Consider the following 20031-nt stretch of genomic DNA (forward strand, 5'->3'; position numbering starts at 1 on the left):
ATTCTCCATCATGCTATGTTTACTTTTTCTTCTCTCCCAGGTGGATCGGTCCTTTGGCGACCTCTCCAATGTAACTGTGTATTGGGAGGTTGATCCCAGCTCTGAGGGGGAGCTCCTCAGCAGGTTCGGGAACATCACATTTGGTGTAGGTCAGACATCAGAGGACATAATCATCAATGTTGCCCAGGATGAGATCCCTGAATTGGACCAGCACTTCACTGTGTCCTTGGTTAACGTCTCCCACGGTCGTCTTGGTGTCCAGACATCTGCTAATCTGACTGTGCTGGCCAGCGATGATCCTTATGGTTTTTTTGTATTTGCTAATGCAACAAAGCCTATCCGGCTTCCTGAAGCTGACTCAACTGTTTCCCTCACCATCCTGCGACAGAGAGGACTGATGGGTCAGGTGTGTCCTACTGTAGAGGGTTTAGAAACTTAATAGGAAGTATTAAGTGTCACTTTGGTTTTTAATAAATAAATAAAGCAGAGTGACAGAAGTCCACGTATTATGGATGCTCCAAATGATATTTTTTTTCCCCCCCTATTTTAATTTATCTAGGTGCGAGTCACATATGGGACACTAAATGAGGCAGATCCGGCACCTCACAGGACCCCTGGGGTGGGCCGAGCCACTGAGGAGCAGGATTTTGTTCCCCTCCTGGATTCTGTTGTGTTCTTAGCCAATCAGAGTGAAGCAAACATCACCCTCCGAGTGCTGGATGATGAGGATCCAGAAAGAGACGAGTCAGTGTTTGTGAAGTTGATCAGCGTTCAACTCATCGAAGGAGAGCAGGAGAGGCTCAGTAAGATACTGACCTGAAACAATCATTTAACATATAACCATACTTCAACCATACCACACTTAACTAATGAAATAATCTCTAACTGTTCCTCCCAGTTTCCAATTCCCCTTCTCTGGGACCCAGGACTGACATCATAGCTGAGGTGATAGTGGAGGCCAGCGACGGTGCTTTCGGAGTCCTCCAACTGTCGGCATCTGCTGTCAGTGTAGCTGAGCACTACGTTGGGCCCATAATAAATGTAACACGTGTTGGTGGGATTTTCGCGGATGTATCTGTCAAGTTCAGAGCAGTGCCCTTGACCGCCAGAGTCAGTAAGTGTTGGCACAAAGTATTGATTATTGTATTATTGTAAGTATTGATCTGAGTGTGTATAATCCTCTAGGTGAGGACTACAGCGTAGCCTCCAGTGATGTGGTGCTCCTAGAAGGAGAGTCAAGTAAATCTGTGCCCGTCTATGTCATCAATGATGTCGTCCCTGAGCTTGAGGAGACCTTTCTCATCGAGCTGATCAACCAGACCACTGGAGGAGCTCTCCTGGGGGGACTCACACGTGCCATCATCACCATACTGCCTTCAGATGACCCCTTTGGTGCCTTTGGTTAGTAGACATTATCCAGGATATGTCTGTTTATATTATTCTGGAGAATTTCTCATTCTTAAGTTTAGTTGTCAAGGTCTTAACATGATTTTTGTTTCTACCCAGTCTTCCAAGCTGTTCCAGTTACCATAGAAGAACCAGGATCTAACTCCATTGATGTAACGTTGCCTATAGTGCGTAATGCTGGTACTATTGGCACTGTGGTAATCCAATGGCGGGCCACCGTAAATGGTAAACTAGCCGTGGGGGATATCAGACCCATATCGGGAGAAGTGACATTCGCTCCTGGAGAGACCATGAAGATGCTCCGAGTTGAGATTTTAGCTGATGATGTACCTGAAATCACGGAGGTAAGAAGCTGACAGCGAAAATACTTTTACGTTAAATGAGGCGTCTTTTGAAATATTTAACATAAGTTGCAATGTTTGCTAGACTCCTTCTGTTTTGTTTTTTTAGATAATTAAGGTGGAGCTTACTGGTGCCAGTAATGGAGGAAACCTTGGAGCCGATACATCTGTTAACATAATAGTGCCTGCCAATGACAACCCATATGGGACGGTCCACTTTCAACAGTCTGTTTACCGAATTCAGGAGCCACTGGAGGGAGTTTATAGTGCCAATATTAGTGTCCAAAGGAGGTACTTTTAAGTTTTGTTTTCTCCTGGAATTTTTTAATTTTAAGATTTTTAAATGTTTGTGTAACGCCCCCCTTTTCAATCCCTTTTGCCTTTATTCCAGTGGTGGTCACTTTGGGCGCTTGGAGATTGTATACAGCACCTTTGAGATTGACATTGTTGGCTTGGCTCTGGATGATGGTCAGAACCTGCTAATATACTACGACCTTCCAAAACCAGGCATTCCATCCACTGCCCCCGTTAGGACGGTTAACATCACTGGTCAGGGCGACCCCCTGGATGCATGTGCTGCTGCTTGTCTGAGAGAGCGTGCCTGTGAGGCCTTCTCTTTATCATCAGGGGTGACTCCACCGTCTTGCACTTGGGTGACTTCAGGAGCTGACCAGCTGTCTTCTGAATCTCAGGTTATGACTTATGTAAAAAACGTCACAGCAGCTGCTGTCCTGTTCAGTGCCCAGGCTGTGGCGGGGAGCGATTACATCCCTGTGACAACTCAGAGTGCTTTCATGGACGATGGGTCAGGGGTTGCCAACCTCTCAGTCCCAATCTTGACTGATAAATTCCCTGAAATGGATGAGAGCTTCGCCATACAGATCTTAAAGGTAAAACCCAATCACATGTATGTTAAAGTACATTTTATCTGTCAACTGAGCTGTCAAATGACGTTCTGCCTTGTATTTGAAGGTAGAGCTGATGAATCTGACTGTGGCTGAGAAGCACCTGCCCTCGATTGGCCAGCCAGACAAAGCAATGGTCACTATTGGGATGAATGGAGATGCGTTTGGTGTCTTTTTGATATATAGCCTCAGTCCCAACGCCACGAACGATGGGCTCCATCTAGAGGTTCGAGAAGAGCCTACGGTTGTGGTGCCCCTGGTTATAGAGAGGAGAGGAGGGAATCTGGGCACTGTCACCGTAGAGTGGAGGTTTGTTGGAGGAGAGGCCACACTAGATGCTGACTTCACTGCACCTGGGGGGACTCTGGTCTTTGATGGTATGTAATAACCAACGTCTTCTCAGAATCATCTATTTGGGACAACATCCTATTAAACAGGCATCATTGGTCCAGTGTATCATGGGGTTCTTGACATGACATTTAAAAGTGTTTCCTTTCATTTATCTCACAAATGAAGAGGATTAAAAGAACATTAGAATGACCAGTGATGCATTTGCTTTATCTTTTCTGCCCACAGGAGAGCTGAAGAAGACAATAGAGATAGTAATCAGAGATGATAATGAGCCAGAGGATAACGAGAGCCTCATGATCGGTCTTGTTAATACGGCGGGTGGAAGTCGAATCCTGCCAAGCTCCGACACTGTAACCATAGTGATATTGGCCAACGATAATGTGGCTGGGATAGTAGGATTTCATCCAGCCTCACGTTCTGTCATCGCCAGAGAAGGTGGGTAGTTAAATAAGTTGCATGTGTTTTTGTGTCTTCAGTCTGTAGAATGCATGTCTCAGCACATTATCACCTCCATACTTTCAAGCCCTTTCTACGGCCCTGTCACTAGAGATTCCTAATTACGTATGAGTGAAAACATAAGGGAATGCACTCATAGTAATGGCAGCATGCAGCAACAGGTGGGCCCTGTGCCTGTCTGTCATTATCTCGAAAATTATGTATGCATGAGCGGTTGAAGTCTCCCTGAGTAGAATCAATACAATTAGAGTCCTTGAGTTGCCTCTTCAAGAAAAGCAATTCATAAATATATAAATCTATGTATGAACTTAATGATGACCATCTGCAAAATTTACATTGGTCAAATATAGATTTCAGACTCATTTAAAGCTTAGAAAGCATCTGTACTGCAGCATCTTCTCCTGATAACATAAAATAATGTAAAATAAGACCAAATTCTTCAGATTATTAAGTATTAGTGCTGACTGTATTATATTTCATATTACAGGTGACAGGTTGTCCTTATTAGTGTTGAGAACTGCTCCTGGTTTGGGTAATGTCACTGTGGACTGGACACTAATAGGACCCCGTGTAGACCAGACCTTCACCCAAACCTCAGGGACACTTTTCTTCACTAAAGTAAGTACTAGATGGAGATCATTGAACGCTCTCCAGCTGTAATATAATTATATATATATAATCTATTTTGGGTGTGTCTTTTACAGGGAGAACTAAATGACACCATAGTCCTGCAGCTCCATGATGATGCCACACCAGAAGACAAAGATGAATACAAAGTTTCCTTGTCCAACATAAAAACTTTTGGTAATGCATCTGCTCTTAGTGTCTTTGTGGTTAATAAATGTGCATGAACTCTTTGTGAAGAAGAAGGCAGAGTTAATACACAGATCAACATTCCCTTGACTTCCACACAGGCGTTGCGGTGACAGGCCATGCTGCTCTCGATGTTCAGGGCAGTGAGGCAGTGCTTACTGTGGACACCAGCGATCAGCCCTATGGGCTGCTGACCATTGCCCCATCATCACTTAGAGTGACCACAGAGGAACGGGACAGAACTATAAACATCTACGTCAACAGAGAGTTTGGAGCCTCAGGAGCGGTCAATATCACCTATGAGATTATAAAAGGTTCTCTACAAGACCTGTCCCAGGTTGAGGGTGCTCTCGCTGAACCTGGACAAGACTTCATCTCTGGTGCTGGTTCTGTAATCCTTCAGGATGGACAGACTTCTGTTGCCATTCCTGTCAAGATACTGGAGGTAAAGGACCGTGCGTATCTTCTATTCTCTCTTTTGTTTGTCCGTCAAACAATCTAAGATGAATAGCCTGGTTTTTAACACGTCATTGTGGCATGATTTATTTTTACATCTTTCTGATCTCTGTAAAGCGCAGCAGCATGATTTGTGGGGACAAAATGAATCTTTGATCTCTGCCAATATGTCAAGTCTCATTCTCTTTCTGATGCAAGCTCTGTTTTCTTTGAAGCAGATCTGTTGTTGAACTTAAAGCTTTTTTATTTCCATTGGTTTTATTAGGATGACATTCCAGAGCTGCAGGAGTTCTTCCTGGTCAACATAACATCAGCTGTGCTCATCACAACCCTCGCCACTGTTCCCCAGCTAGGTATGAAGCATATTGCAGCTGATCGGTTTTATCACCTCTAGCCATTGTAGACAGTTGTGCCATTACGGAATCAAATGGCATGTACAGTACTTCTTCTTACTGCTTGTTCTATTGTTTCTGTTTTAAAGTGAGTGTAATTTTACCACTTTCCCTCTTTTCTCTCTATATTTCCTCACCATTTCCTCTTTTTGATGAGTAGAGGTTGTGTATTGCACACTGCCAGGTAAAATATACATTATGTTCACCAGCTTTGCCTAAAATGTCGTGTACTTTGAGGTACAATTTTCCTTCATGGTACATTAAACTACAACATTTTTGTTGATTGTCAAAATGCACCATGAAAGAGCTTGGTAGTTACTGCTACTGCTTTTGCATAATCCAAACCGCAGTCCACTTTATGAATGAGTAACTTTAGAAAGTGATGAGTAGACAGAACACTACAGGCAGAGCAGCACTTGGAGGCTCCCAGAATACTATCGGCCTTCTGCATGGAGACACACAGTAAACACACGGCCGCTCTTTTGGCAGCAGTCATTATGTGGCTTGGATGGTGAGATTGATGCTTTCCATGATTGAGGAAGCCTGGGGATTTGGTGGGAGCCGAGTAGCACTGTGTGGTGAGGAGAGAGAAAGCCAAACTAAACCCATAGCTGGCCTCCCAGTGTCTTGGCCATAGAGTGAATAGGAGAAGACTATTCAGGGGGTCATAAATCAGTCCACCCAAAAGACTTGGCTGCTCAGCCTTCACAAGCCACTTACAGGAGACTCTTCTTAGCTGTAATCCTTCGCTCAAATGTGCCATGACGGAAGTTAGATCCTCTACAGTTCCCTGTAGCTGCACTGTAGTTACGGCAATGAAGTCAGCACTGACACTAGTACTAAAACGTGTACTGTAGACATTATAAACATTTAACACTATGTTGTCCTTTCCCCAGACACCCAGGGTCTGGTGGCAGAGGTTACCATTTCTGCTAATGATGGAATCAGAGGAGTCATTGAATGGACAAACACCATGTAAGAAATCCACCCATAAATAACACATCTCTTATGTTAATGTGCAGATGCTTTAATCAAAATGTTTTTCTTATACGAATACGTTCTGGTTTTGTAGGTTTGAAGTGAATGAAACAATCGGGACAATGACTCTCGTGGCCTACAGGAACAAGGGGACGTATGGAAATGTCTCCCTTTTGTTCTATGCTCAGAACCTGGAAGCTCAACAGGGACTGGACTACAATACCAGTGAAACGGTCAGCCATGCACAGTATTTTAAGTATTTAAAGTAAAGGCAATTCCCTCACAGTCCTGGAGCTGAGAATACTGCTCATTTTTACCTGATTTTGACACCTAATTTCATAAACTTTCTTCTTTAGTCTGACAAACTCAGAACACAACATTTATTTTGACTTTGCACGGACTTTAAACATTACACACATAATCACATATATGCATATCATATAATACTTGTAGTAACATGAATACTGGAGACATGTAGTATTATGTTTTTAAAACTGAAAACATCTCTGTCCACCCAGATGCTCCATTTTGTTGATGGCGAAAGACACAAGTTTGTAGAAGTACAGATCATCGATGACGCCATTCCAGAGGGAGCAGAGAGATTCCAGCTCATCCTAGCCGAGCCTTCCCCTGGGCTGGAGCTGGGCAAGAATACCACAGGTAGATAGAAGGGAAGAATAAAATACATCACATTTCTATATAAATGAGCAAAGTAAATAAACTGCAGGTAAATTATGAAGTTACTGATTGGTGATAAATAAACTGCAGGTAAATTATGAAGTTACTGATTGGTGATTTATTATTATCTACCCATACTGTACTATGTAAACACTAACATCTTTCTGTTTTCTAATAGCAACTGTGAATATCCTGGCAAGTGATGATGGACATGGCGTCATTTCCTTTAACACCAGCGAGCATTTCTTACTGAAGGAGCCCACGTCTGCGTCCGGGCTGACTGAGAGTGTGGCCACCCTCTACGTAGTCCGGAACCCTGAGGAAGGCACATTTGGCATGGTAACCGTTCAGTTTACCATCACTGATGCCAACGGTACTCTGGCAGAGGGCGATTTGATGCCAGCACAAGGGTTTGTGGTACTGGAGGACGGAGTCAGATTCAAGGTGAGAGAAAGTCTTTAAATTGTTATTCTATAGTTAGTATTTACTTTTATTTATCTATAGTTTCATCGTTTGGTTTCAGATGCTGGAGATCTGGGCAGTACTGGACGCTGACCCTGAAATGAATGAAACCTTCACGGCGACACTGTCCAACCCAACCGGAGGTGCACGGCTGGGCGACCAACTCCAGATTCTCGTTACCGTCCTGGAAAACTCGGCTCCTTCTGGCTTGTTCCGCATCGTACCGTCTAATAATAGGTCTCAGTACAGTTGCACCAAAATTATCTGAATGTTATAAGCACTTGCAATATATACACAAAACTATACTCATGCAGGAATATGTTTATGTAGGCTTATTCATTGTTTGTTTCCTGGACAGAACTAACACAGAAGTGGTCGCTGATGAAGGCAGAACAGTCTTCCTCACCGTGTCTCGCAGTAACGGTCTGGAGTCAGCTGTCAGTGTGGAGTGGGAGACAGAGGCTGACACAGCTATTGCGTCTGGTGAGACCAATAAATGTTTTAATTCAAAGACACCCCTTTAATCCCTCTTTTCTCCCAATAAGCAACGTGATTATGATTATGTTGTTTTTTCTTCTAGAGGGTCCCCTCCCCGTGATGGGTGTGTACCAGAGCTTTGAGGACAACCCCACCTCTGCTTGGTGCTCCCTTCCCAGAGGACCTTCTTTCCTGGCTATGAGGCTGGATAGGAGGCCCAATGTTGGATTCTCCCACACATTGGCCAGTCTGTATCGGTGGCAGGGTGTTTTTGTGCCAGTAGAGGTAGGCTAATAACAGCATTGTCCCCCACCCAGCACATAATATTCCTACTGTTAAGACATATAATTGAGAGGATGCTACAGTTGGCTAAATTACAGCAAATTACATCGTTTACATAAAAATCTCGTTGTTTTTTTGGTGGTTACAGACTGTTATGATTCAGGACCCCAGCTCTTGTGTTGGGTTTGCAGTGAATGGCACTACCTACATAGGCATCACACATAGTGGCCCTCCTTTCTCCCCTGCTGCCAACCTCAGCATCTTCAAATTGCAGACGGACCTAAATGTCACCTTGGTAAGTATAAACGGTGCCATCATGGTTTTGTACATGGTGGTATTATGTTGTTTCATCTTCACATAATTCATTACAATGTTATTTCTTCAGGAGCAAACTTTAAGTGTTGAAGCTCTGGATGTCAAACACTTCTCCACTGAAGGCAGCGATTATCTGATAGCATCAAGCCAGGTGAGGATAACCTTCTCGCATCTTTAATTATTTTTAGTTATCAGTAAAATTGTAGGAACTTGACTGACCTACCTTGGATTTTGTTCATTTCTTTATTTGTTTCATGTCACAGATTTTTGTCTGGAATGGACACTCCTTCACCCTCCTCCAGACTCTTGACTTTGAAGAGGACATCCTCAGCGTAACTCCATTCACACATGCAGCTGTGCCCTACCTGTTGGTGTGCATGGACAGACAGGCCGACAGCTGTGTCCTGCTTCAATGGACCAATGAACTATTTGAAAACCCAGAACCTCTGCAGCTCAACGGCAGAGCCATTCAGGTGGAGACAATCAACACAAGAGCAGAGGACACTCTCCTGTTGGTTGTAATGGAAGGTGACCTGTCTTTCTTTGACATCACACAACATTATTGGATGCTGTTTTGTTCAGCTTGCGCATTTGCAAACTACTATACTGTTGTTGTACTCTTTGTATTTGAACAAAAGTCAAATGATGTGTCACGCTAAATTGGTACATTTTAAATTTATGAGCCTGTTTTCAAAAGGCTGTGTTGCAGAGATTATATATTTTAAAACGGCTTAAATTGGAGGCAAGTGCACTTGGGCTAAGAGGCTGGTTGTGTTTGTGCAATAATGAGATGCTGTTTTCTGTGGTTGTTCTCTTGGTGTACTTTGTAGTGGATTTCTCAGTGGTTGGATGTTGGTCAGGATAGTACAAACAAATCTGTGATATTTAAGAAGGAACACAGAAGTGTCTTTTACAGACAAAACAGGCTTGTTATGTTGTCTCAACTAAAATGACAAAATTCACAATGCAGGCCAGATCATGTATTTATACTACGCTCTGTATATTTTCATGAGACATAATCCCTCTGAGTCTGCAAAAGTGGTGAGCTTTCTTGGTTCAGACCTGTTGTGGGTTTACGGGAATGGCCTCAGTGTGGAGCAGAGCAGAGCCACAGAGGGACTCGGAGGTTGTAATTTGTCAGTCTTGGGTGTGTCGGTCCGACCAGTCCTTATTTTACATAAACATGCTATTCTAGTGTGAAAGAACCTTAATCTGTGTGTGTTGCTGTGCATCCTTTTTATCTTTCTCCAGGTCTCTCTCCATCCTGTGAGGTGTTACAGTGGCGCTCAGGGCAACCTTCACCACAGTTTTATCAGTCCATTCCTCACCCAGGCCTCACCTCCGTTCACCCCTTCACTGCTCCTTCTGGGATCAGTAAGCACAAATTACATGTTTAACTGTTTGTAAAAAAAGAGTTTTTATCCAGTCAAAATGAATTGACCATATTCAATTTTTGTCTTCATAGCTTATGTCATGCTCGCTGGAAGAAATGGCTCGTCACTCTACTCCTGGAGGTCTGATGTCAACCTGCTCACCATGATCCTGAGGGCTCCTCCAGCCATTAGCTTCCTCTCTCTCATGGTCCCATCCCTCAACACCAACAAGACCCTCTTGGCTTCTACTGTGGAAAATAGCTCCACTGTTTATGAATTCACTTCTGTCTCCAATCAGTCTGATTTCATACCCAGGTACCCAAATTCACGGGCTAGTTTTAGCTCAGGAAAAACAAAGAGAACTAAAACAGAAATAAATAATGCATGTTGTGTTTTTCTTCATTTCCTCACATTCAGTTTTGGGGAGTTGTACTTTGCACCAGGCGACAGCGAGCTAGAGTTAGCAGTGAACGTCATGGATGATGACATCCCGGAGGTGGAGGAGTACTTCCACGTCGGCCTGAAGAATCCAAAGGGTGGGGCTGAGATTGGATTTGGTGGTCAGGTGACTGTCATTGTCCCAACCAATGATGATGCCCATGGAGTCATCGGCTTTGCTCAGGTAAGAAGATGAACCTTTTGATATTAGACAGCTTTGTCCACCATGTTAAATAGTCATCATGTTCAACCTTAATTTACTTAGACCGTATCAGAATCATTTTACCTCAAGCCATTGTAATATTGAAATATTGTCATTACCTCTCTGCAGGATTCTCTGTCTGTGGAGGTAGAGGAGTTGGAGCAAAATAATCAAATTTCTCTCAGCGTGGAGAGAAAAAGAGGGACTTTTGGCAGACTGACTGTTCACTGGACTGCCAATGGCAGCCTGGCAGACATTTTCCCAACTTCAGGAGTGGTAAGTAAACTTTGTCCTCCTGTCATACTCGAGACACATTCCTCTATGTATTGGCAACATGTAAATGCTTCATAAAATAAACAATGTCACGATGCGTATTGTGTGGTAGGTAACCTTTTCAGAGGGACAGTCGATGGCCATCATCTCACTGACTGTGATAGCAGATGGTGTCCCAGAGCTGAAAGAGAGTGTCACTATCGCCCTCATGGATGTCACCACTGTGGGGCTGCAGGACCTACGTCAGGCTGCGGTCATTGACAAGCAGCGGGCACAGGCTCTACTCACCATCCTGCCAAATGGTTCTCCCTACGGGGTGATCGGATGGCATCTGGACTCCCAGTTTACACTAACACAAGAACCAGAGAGTAAGAAAAAATGAATGATGATTTGTCAGTGAATGTGTTTTTATTGGACCACAGAGCAGAGGAGTCTGATTTGATGTAATTAAGTTTATATCATTGCTTTCTTTTTGATCCAGAAACGGTTGTCGTAAGTTCAGATGGTTGCTTAATACCACTCATCCTTTTTTTATTCTTGGATGAGGGTTCTTAAGGAGCTATTACAGTAATCACACTTAAAGATTTACCGTAAAGGAGATCTGCAATGATTTCCAGGATGTGAAGTAATTTAGGATTTGTCTTAATCTGTGTATTGGAGGCCAGCCCAAAATGTCAGAGAAGTCAGAGCGGTAGAGCAACAGACCACGGCACAGGCCTTCAAATACTATTTAACTTAACTGTACAAGATTTTTACTGTCATCTTCCATGACATGACCGGTCTTGGAAATATTATTTTTACGCTTATTGGCTTATGTAACTTCTCTTTTCTCCAAACCCGCAGGGATTCCAGTCAATGTCACGCTCTCTATAGTGAGGGAGCAGGGTTCTTCAGGAGAGGTGGAAATCCATTACCAGACCAGGCCAGCACTGTACCAGCCCCCCTCCAACCAGGCTACTGCAGGCCAGGATTACACCCCCAAAGATAACACCATCATTATGATAAATGGTGCTACTGTGGCCCTTGTCACTATCACAATCCTACCGGTAAGGAGTGTTGAGTAATAGAGAAGTTTATTAAATCTATGTGAGTAAAGAAGGATGTATTATATCTTATACTAGAATAAGAGTTAATTTTTTCTACTAAGCATGTAAAACTATAATGAAAAGTGGCAGCAAACTTGATATGTATTAAAGTATTAATCTTTTAGATAAAGAATAACACATTTTCTGAGACGTAATTTTAGTCTACCAATAGTTTATCTTACACCTCCCACTCTTACGCCCATACAAACCGGTTATGCAGATTGACTCCTGACTCCTCGCTGGAGGGATAAACCAACCAACGTTTTCCCTCCTTGTGTTGTCCTGTTTTATTCATCCATAAACTAGCCTTTCTCTTACTCTTCCCTCAGTTTTTCCCACCCTCGCAGACACATCTGTGAGCCTGTGATGACCATTTTAACCACCGGTTATGGGACTTGTGAATGTTTTACTATTGTGTGAATCTTGTAAAGCCGTAAAAATCGTGCAAAATTCGAGATTATTGCTTGCACATGTAACAGCAGCTGTAACCAGACAGACATAGATTTAATGGCAAAAAAATATGTGTTGTAAGAGCGTCTGTTCGTACATATGTTTTTTTCATTAGTTAGTGTATACATACATGTGTGTGTTTTCTAAGGATGACATCCCAGAGTTGGCAGAGAGTTTCCTGGTAAATATCACCAGTGTGGAGCTCGTTAGTGGGTCAGTGGGAGCAGGGCAGCCCAGTATAAAGAGGCCTGGCATGGAAGTAGCAGAGGTCACCATCGAGGAGAATGATGATCCTCGAGGGATTCTGCAGTTCAACGTTTCTGAGGTGACTTGATGAACAAACTTGAGATGCAGTCTTATTGGTGACTTCTCAACACATTTAGAAGATAGATTTTTAATTAAATAATTCATTATTGATAATATTCAACCCTTATTAAACAATATTTCAAAATATCTTGTCAAGGTGCTGGCATATGAAATACCACCACCAGACAACGTCCTCTATCTGTCAGTGGTGCGACTCGCTGGTTCAACTGGAAGACAAGTCATGTACTGGGAGGCTGAGCCGATCACTGCTGATCTTAATGACTTCAGCCCCACATCTGGTAACATCACCTTTCAAGATGGACAGGTAAATGGTTAAACTGCCTTCATTTGAAATGCACCGGCCTTTTTTTACATGACATCAGTCCGTGATGTGAGGCCAGGGAGTCAGTTTGTTTCCTCATCCTCATTTTTAGAGAGAAGCCATGATTGCCATCACCATCTTGGATGACGAACAGGTGGAGACTTCTGAGACCTTCAGAGTGAATTTACTGCGTGTGATTGGTGGTGCTCGACTGGGAGGAATGACCTCTGTCACTATCATCATTCCACCCAACGACTCACCTCTCGGACAATTTGGATTTCAGGAACTAGAGGTGAGTCTAAGTTACTCAAATCCTTCTAATATCACAGTGATCCTCACCTTATCTACACTTTTTGGTTTTCAGTGTCACAAATAATCATCTTACTCAATCCCCTCTCAGTTTACTGTCAGTGAGCCAGAGTTTGTAGATGATCCTGATGCTGTAGCAACACTAACAGTGCTACGTAGTCCCGGAGGCAAGGGGGCAGTGACACTGGGGTGGCAGCTGGAAGAAAAGGCTAAAGATGACCTTTCACCTTTAAATGGAACTCTTGTCTTCACTGAGGTACACAATGAAAACAACACGCACTCAAACTTTAATCTGTCTGTACTCGACAGTACATTTGAAGTGTCTTCATGAAGTCGGCTATGTTTTTCATACTTTCTAGACCGAGTCTATGAAGACGTTTGTGATCAGAGCCCTCACTGACACGCTACTGGAAGGAGACGAGCATTTCACTGTCCGGCTGTTTCCTGATGAGAGCGGTGCTGTCATCAACCCAGTGAATGGTCAGTACTTCACACTACCAGTGTATCAATGTATTGGAGAAATGTACAGTATTTTCAGGAGTGTCTTTCATGGATACAATGATCATATCCATGTTCTCATTCGCCTTCATTACCCTCGTCCTCCAGGTGTGGCCACAATCACCATCACAGCAGACAAGGCTGCCCTGGGGATTATTGGAATAGCAGAGTCTTCCAGGAATATCCTCATTGGAGAACCTCATGGAGATTACAATGGCAGTGCCGTGGTCAGGTGAGATAAATATTCAGCTAAGCTGGAAAGACAAGTAAGAGTTTCAAATGTCACTGCCTCCATTTATTGAAGGGAAAATTCTAACATGAAAATCATTGCGTCTGCCAGCCTTGTACGAGGACCAGGTGTGTTTGGAGAGGTCCAGGTGTACTGGAATATAACTCCAGCTGTGGTTTCTGAGTTTGAAGCGATCTCTGGCACTGTGACTATGAGGGACCGACAGTCTGCTGCCAGCATTATTCTGAAGGTGCTGAGTTATATTCATTGCAGAGTTCACTGAAAAATATAGATACGGTCTGTATTGACAAACTGCAGACCAATAATAATGTCTCTCTGTGTGCATGCCGTAAAAAAATCCTTGTACATATCTATCAGGCCCTGGATGATGACCTCCCTGAAGAGCGCCGCGAGTACCAGCTTACACTCACCTCCGCCACCTCTGGTCTGGAAATCAGTCCCATAGCCATGCATGCCAAGATTATTATGGCAGCCAGTGACAACCCCTACGGCCTGTTCTCCTTCACTCAACACCAGATCAGCGTGACAGAGGAGGAGGGAATGGTGAGGTCAACAAAACGGGACTAATACATATATAAATCTGGAGTGGACGTACAAATGATGCTGTGTATATAGGTAGTCATCTGATATAGTGAAGTTACAAACCTAACCCACAGCTATGTGATTTTCTTTCTTAACCGTAGGTGAATGTGACAGTTAATCGTTCCTTGGGTAGTCTGGGCAGCGTGTGGGTGACCTACCAGACCACAGGCAACACAGCGGTCAGCGGAGTGGACTTCACTCCAGCCTCAGGACGACTACTCTTTACACCAGGCCAGACCTCACAACAAATTATACTGCATATGCTGGATGACAGTCTTCCAGAGGCGCTGGAGATGTTCTTCCTCAACATCACTGAAGTGGAGCTTGTCAATGTCAGGTAAGAGGTGGTTATTGTGTTATTGTTTAAAAAGGCTGGTAGGTCTTTATTTAGCGAAAATGCTCTGTTGATTTGACTCTTCTTTCTGTCTCCCTCTGGTGGTCAGTGGTGTGGACTACACAGTGATGGAGTCGGGCCTCCAGCAGGACCAGCCTCCAGCTATAGGCAACATTTCTTCACTAGTCGTGGTCATAAAACAGAACGACAATGTTGAGGGTGTCCTGGAGTTCATGGAGAATTATGTCAACGTTACAGGTAAGAGTCAAAACCATTTGAAGGTGTTTACATCTGTCAGGGGAAGTAAAAGATTATCTGCTGTGTGTAAAATCCCCTTTTTTTCTCTTTCAGTCGAGGAGGATGTGGGCTTTGTGTTGATCCCAGTGGTGAGGAGAGTGGGCTCATATGGACTGGTCTCAGCTCAGTTCATTTCTCGAGGCCTGAGTGCGACCCCTGACCTTGACTACATCCTGGACAACGGCTCAGTGACGTTTGACCATGGCCTGAACACCAGCCATATCAATGTCACTATTATAGACGACCTGGACAGGTGAGAGGAGAAATTAAACAGTAAATGAATAAATAAATGTGTAGCTTGATCTCTAAAATGTAACATAAAGTCAGCATGTACATACGTACTGAGTTAAAAATGTTCTAATTTAAGACTGAAATGATCTCCCCCAGTGAATATGCAGAGATATTTGAGGTCCAGCTGGTTGGAGCTACAGGGGGAGCAGTTCTAGGCTCTCATCGTGTTGCCTGGGTGACCATTGCCAAAAGTGACTCTCCAAGTGGGATGGTTCGTTTCCTCAATGAGAGCCTAATCACTCTGGTCAACCCTAACTCCACTCTCAAACTCAGTCTTGTTTTGGAGAGAGCAGGAGGCCTGGTGGGCAATGCAACGGTACGATGAACGATGATCTTGTGCTCGCAGTTTACTTCGAGAAGTTTTTCGTGAACCAATTCAAACTGTTTTTTTTTACCCTTTTGCAGGTTGCTTGGATCATCCGTGGGCCTAACAGCAGAGAGGTCCTTCCTCCGGTCAATACAGACATTAAAGAACCAGTGAACGGGTCCTTCTTCTTCAGGGATGGAGAGGAAGGCACGCGCTCGATAGAGCTGCGGATTCTCCCCCATGGGGAGGTGGAGGTGGAGGAGAAGTTTGTTATAGAGCTGAGCATTCTGTCCGGAGAGTTGGATGTTGATCCTCATGCTGGTTCTGTAACACTGAAGGTATTTCAGTGTGTCAGATTGATTTCATCATGAATCACAATGTGTTGTCCAATGCTAAAATCTAACCCTACTCCCTGCTACTCTCTCCTAATGTCATTTTGTCTCCCAGATAGAGAAGTTTGGTGACCCAAATGGCATAGTCCAGTTTACGGAGGATGCTCTACAAGAGCGTGTCTACAATGAATCTACAGAAGCGGAGGGCCCATTCAACATTTCCCTCTCGATTACACGCAGAGAGGGTGTCATGGGTAACATCACGGTAAGATTACATCGCAATACATGTATTATTTAGCCATCATATCCAGTATCAGTGCTTAAAGTAGCTGAGTTTTAATTCCTCGTGGCCACTTTTACAGCATGAACACAATTGTACTTTCTCTCACACGTCAGGTGCATTGGCAGATACAGAGTGACTCCGATATAGCAGGTGACTTCCTGACATCAGCTGGCTCTGTGACGATCCTGGAAGGCCAAAGGACGGCGGAAATAATCCTCAGTCTGATGCCTGATACGGTGCCAGAGCTGGAGGAGCTCTACACCGTCCAACTCACAGCTGTGGAGGGTGGTGCTACGTTTGATGCCAACCCAAACCTCCTCAGAACACACATCAGGTTTGTCATGATGATTCTGTTAAGCTCAATAACAGGGAAAAAAGTCTGAGATTAAATTCAGTTAATCCTTCTTTCAAACTCTCAGGGTGCGTGCCAACGATGAGCCCCACGGTGTCTTTTCCCTTGACCCCGAGCAGCAGTCTATAGTCGTAGTGGGATCAGGGTCTGAGATTACCAGAGCTCTGGTTATGAATGTGACGCGACTGGCCGGCTTGTTTGGCAACGCTAGTGTGGGCTATAAGATCAGTGGAAGGATAGATGAAGTGATGGACATCACGGAGATACTGGAAGGACAAGATGAAGGAAGGCTGTTCTTCAGAGAAGGCCAAACCTTCGGTACAATCACTGTGCCCATCAGTAGCCAGGTAAGGATAAGCGAGCTCGTGCAGAAACATGCGTTCAGCAAATTTTTATATTGCTTCTAAGCATCGATATAACACTTGTTTTATTTCCCTGCTTTTCTTCCTGTAGGTGTTTTTGTCGGTCGGTGAAAGCTTCACAGCAGAGCTGACTGACGTTAGACTAGTCAGTCCCATCCACGGCACTCCTCCTCGCCTCCTTCATGAGGCCAGCGCTGCTACGGTGACTGTGCCCGAAGAAGCCGCCAGCTCTGAGGTAAGCTGTGGTTGTGGGTTTTTTTGTTCATTTATTTTTATTTCCCCTCTGCAGGGCACTAAGGATACTGATCAGTCAGTCTTATTGTTGGTCTGGCTCAGGGACATTTCATTAGGGTGTATATTTATGTTTCTTCTGATGACTGGCTCACTTTGTCATGAATATAAATACATGAATATGCTGCATCTGTTTTCTATTAGTCAAGGTACAGTCATTTACTGAGGTACTGACAGAAAATTGATCATTATAGTTTATTCAATCATTACTGCACCATGTTGCTACACGGACCACAGAATATCATTTTAAAAACCTTCATAACTTTATAACTGAGTTAGTGCTGAGTCCTTGACTGCTCTGTGAACACTCAAGAGTTTCTTTCCAAAGAGGCAACAAGACAACATCACTATTAACTGTCTTCTCTCACATATGTTGCGCAGGTTGGCTTTGACTCCCTGGCTCTGCAGGTTTCAAGTATAGAAACAGGGACTTGTGAAGCAAAAGTGACACGGACGGGCCTGTTTGGGGACATCAGGGTCCAGTGGCAAGCTGGGTATCCTTCAGGACAGGCTCCACCTGGGCTCACAGTGGGAGCTATCAACCCAAACTCAGGTAAAACACGCAGAGAGGGAATGATCTCTTAAACCACTCACGTTATTCTTTCAAATGAGTGAGTAATATATGAACAATCGATGATTTTTGTCACTGTTTTAAGCGTTTATGTTTAGTGTACACCTGTCTGTTTTCTTGATGTTTAGGCTCGGTGACCCTGGCCCATGGAGAGAGGACTAAAGCCATATCGCTGACAGCTGTCGCTGATGCATCTGAGCCAGCTTACTATGCGATACATCTCACTGCTGCCACTTCTAACACTTCTGCTACTGTCAAGCTCAGGTAATGTTTTCACAGAAGTCATGGTGGAGGACATAGATATTAAATCAGAAGCCATGAATACAGTTTACATATTTGTTGATGTCAAATGTAGCCTCACTCTGATGTCTGACTCCCTCACAGGTCAGGATTTACTGTGGCAGAAGTGGAGCCATTGGGAATCTACCAGTTTGCCCCTGATTCCCGCCAGCTAGTCATTGCAGAGGACATCCAGACTATAACACTTTATGTTCAGAGACTCTACGGTTCACGTAGCAACAGCACCCGCCTGTCCTATACAACAGTATCAGGCAGCGCGACCGCTGGAGAGGACTTTATTGCAGTGCCAGATGGCCGTTTGGTCTTTGACTCACCTCGCCAAACCAACACTTCCTTCCGCCTTTCAATACTTGACGATTCTGTGTCAGAGGCCGATGAGTACTTTCACATCAACCTCACAGATGTTCAAGTCCTTACTCCAGACTTAGCTTGGGCGGATACCTCTCCTCGCCTCAACCCTCAGCACAGTTTGGCCACTGTCACCATCCTCGCTAGTGATGTGACCGGAGGACTGCTGAGTATTGGACCTGATGTGGTAACACCTGAGGACAGGGATGAGGAGACCCAGGAGGAGCGGAGGGTGGTTCTGAGGGTGCGCAGGTCAGACAGTGCAGCTGCGGATGTGAGGGTTCGGGTCCAAGCATATGGAGGTTTGTTTTATTGCTCCATTGCTGTATATTATGTTGTATTTTACTGTGATGTTTACAGTTTTACTTTAAGTTGTGTTGCTTTGTGCTCTTATCCAGATGGAAGTACAACACCTCTTCCCTTTGAACTGGAGCCTGTTGGGACCCTCGCAAAGGAGGAGCAGGACTTCCGCCTGGAGTCCACTATAGTGTCCCTGCAGGCTGGTCAGAATGAAACGGAGGTTATCCTGCTCATCTTGGACGACTCAGAGCCTGAGGGACAGGAAGTGTTCTTCATTTACCTCAGTGATCCAGAGGGGGGAGCGCAAATCACAGACAGTCCATACCAAGGGTTTGGAGCTTTTGCCAAGATCACTATCCTGGGTAAAATAATGAAATCTTTGTTGGAGTAACTATATAGATTGAAAATAGCTAGAAAATAAATCGTATGTATCCTGGACTCCTGTACTATGTCCTCTTCTGTTCTGAAACCCAAGTTTATCTTGTAGGTCTAATCAAATGGACCCAAAGACATGTCTCTGTTATCTCAATGAGTGATTCACTGTTCTTCTCCGGTTCCACTAATGCCATTTGATTTGCATTAGGTCACTGCTACATTAGTCTCCAGCTGCTATTTTGAGCCCCGCTTCTCACATAATCACTGCAGTGGGAGGATTATTTGATTACCCTGCATGAATGATTACAATAATAAATGATTATTAGATTGCGCGGTTATGAGGAAATTAATTTGCATTTGTTCTCTTCATCCTTCCCTCTATTCTTACCAGGGAGTGACTTCCATAACGGTATTGTAGGGTTTAGTCTTAATTCCCTGATGGGCCAAGTTCTGGATGAGGATTCAGAGAACAGAACCGCTCTCCTCTATCTGCAGAGACAGGAAAACAGGTAATAAAACAGCCTTTTGGTTAAAAATCGAGGTTGGAATTTCACCTTCCACCGGTACATTTTGTTGTTCATACACTCTTTCTCCTCCCGTTTAGAGCTTTTGAGGATTTGCAGGTCCTCTGGAGAGTTACCTTCAGCAAAGCAACTCACACTCTTGTCAGCAACGGAGTCGATCTAACCAGACAGCTGGTGCAGACCTCAGGAACCACACTGTGTAGGAGAGGAGAGATAATCTGTGCTCTCACTTTGGAGGTCCTGCATGATGAGGTGAGAAAGAGGCAGAGGCCCCCTGCCCAAAACTTTGCTGACCAGTATAAGGATTGATTACCAATGTGGTGCGATAATAATTTCCTTGATCTGGTGTATGTTTTCATAAGA

The 20031-nt window shown here is 44.1% G+C and overlaps 1 protein-coding gene across 1 annotated transcript in view; it reads left to right on the plus strand.

Moving 5' to 3' along the window:
- Positions 1-20031, plus strand: part of adgrv1 (adhesion G protein-coupled receptor V1) — a 103093-nt gene that overhangs the window by 31799 nt on the left and 51263 nt on the right. The window contains exons 29-81 of the mRNA XM_027278170.1: positions 41-406; positions 560-803; positions 899-1114; positions 1186-1401; positions 1507-1751; positions 1858-2039; positions 2140-2638; positions 2721-3030; positions 3230-3439; positions 3948-4078; positions 4165-4264; positions 4375-4718; positions 4995-5082; positions 5282-5305; positions 6018-6096; positions 6194-6332; positions 6618-6759; positions 6956-7221; positions 7301-7476; positions 7598-7722; positions 7820-8001; positions 8147-8293; positions 8384-8464; positions 8577-8841; positions 9565-9687; positions 9779-10001; positions 10104-10308; positions 10456-10602; positions 10712-10967; positions 11443-11645; positions 12283-12459; positions 12598-12765; positions 12875-13054; positions 13163-13327; positions 13431-13551; positions 13678-13801; positions 13910-14048; positions 14177-14362; positions 14503-14738; positions 14845-14993; positions 15087-15285; positions 15420-15639; positions 15729-15968; positions 16078-16227; positions 16359-16579; positions 16665-16944; positions 17051-17194; positions 17632-17803; positions 17950-18085; positions 18206-18771; positions 18868-19131; positions 19536-19653; positions 19749-19920. Coding sequence (XP_027133971.1) covers positions 41-406; positions 560-803; positions 899-1114; positions 1186-1401; positions 1507-1751; positions 1858-2039; positions 2140-2638; positions 2721-3030; positions 3230-3439; positions 3948-4078; positions 4165-4264; positions 4375-4718; positions 4995-5082; positions 5282-5305; positions 6018-6096; positions 6194-6332; positions 6618-6759; positions 6956-7221; positions 7301-7476; positions 7598-7722; positions 7820-8001; positions 8147-8293; positions 8384-8464; positions 8577-8841; positions 9565-9687; positions 9779-10001; positions 10104-10308; positions 10456-10602; positions 10712-10967; positions 11443-11645; positions 12283-12459; positions 12598-12765; positions 12875-13054; positions 13163-13327; positions 13431-13551; positions 13678-13801; positions 13910-14048; positions 14177-14362; positions 14503-14738; positions 14845-14993; positions 15087-15285; positions 15420-15639; positions 15729-15968; positions 16078-16227; positions 16359-16579; positions 16665-16944; positions 17051-17194; positions 17632-17803; positions 17950-18085; positions 18206-18771; positions 18868-19131; positions 19536-19653; positions 19749-19920 — 10461 coding nt within the window. The remainder of the gene's footprint in view (positions 1-40; positions 407-559; positions 804-898; positions 1115-1185; positions 1402-1506; positions 1752-1857; positions 2040-2139; positions 2639-2720; positions 3031-3229; positions 3440-3947; positions 4079-4164; positions 4265-4374; positions 4719-4994; positions 5083-5281; positions 5306-6017; positions 6097-6193; positions 6333-6617; positions 6760-6955; positions 7222-7300; positions 7477-7597; positions 7723-7819; positions 8002-8146; positions 8294-8383; positions 8465-8576; positions 8842-9564; positions 9688-9778; positions 10002-10103; positions 10309-10455; positions 10603-10711; positions 10968-11442; positions 11646-12282; positions 12460-12597; positions 12766-12874; positions 13055-13162; positions 13328-13430; positions 13552-13677; positions 13802-13909; positions 14049-14176; positions 14363-14502; positions 14739-14844; positions 14994-15086; positions 15286-15419; positions 15640-15728; positions 15969-16077; positions 16228-16358; positions 16580-16664; positions 16945-17050; positions 17195-17631; positions 17804-17949; positions 18086-18205; positions 18772-18867; positions 19132-19535; positions 19654-19748; positions 19921-20031) is intronic.

Source organism: Larimichthys crocea, chromosome III, assembly GCF_000972845.2.
Source record: "Larimichthys crocea isolate SSNF chromosome III, L_crocea_2.0, whole genome shotgun sequence".
Classification (NCBI taxonomy): Eukaryota; Metazoa; Chordata; class Actinopteri; family Sciaenidae; genus Larimichthys; species Larimichthys crocea.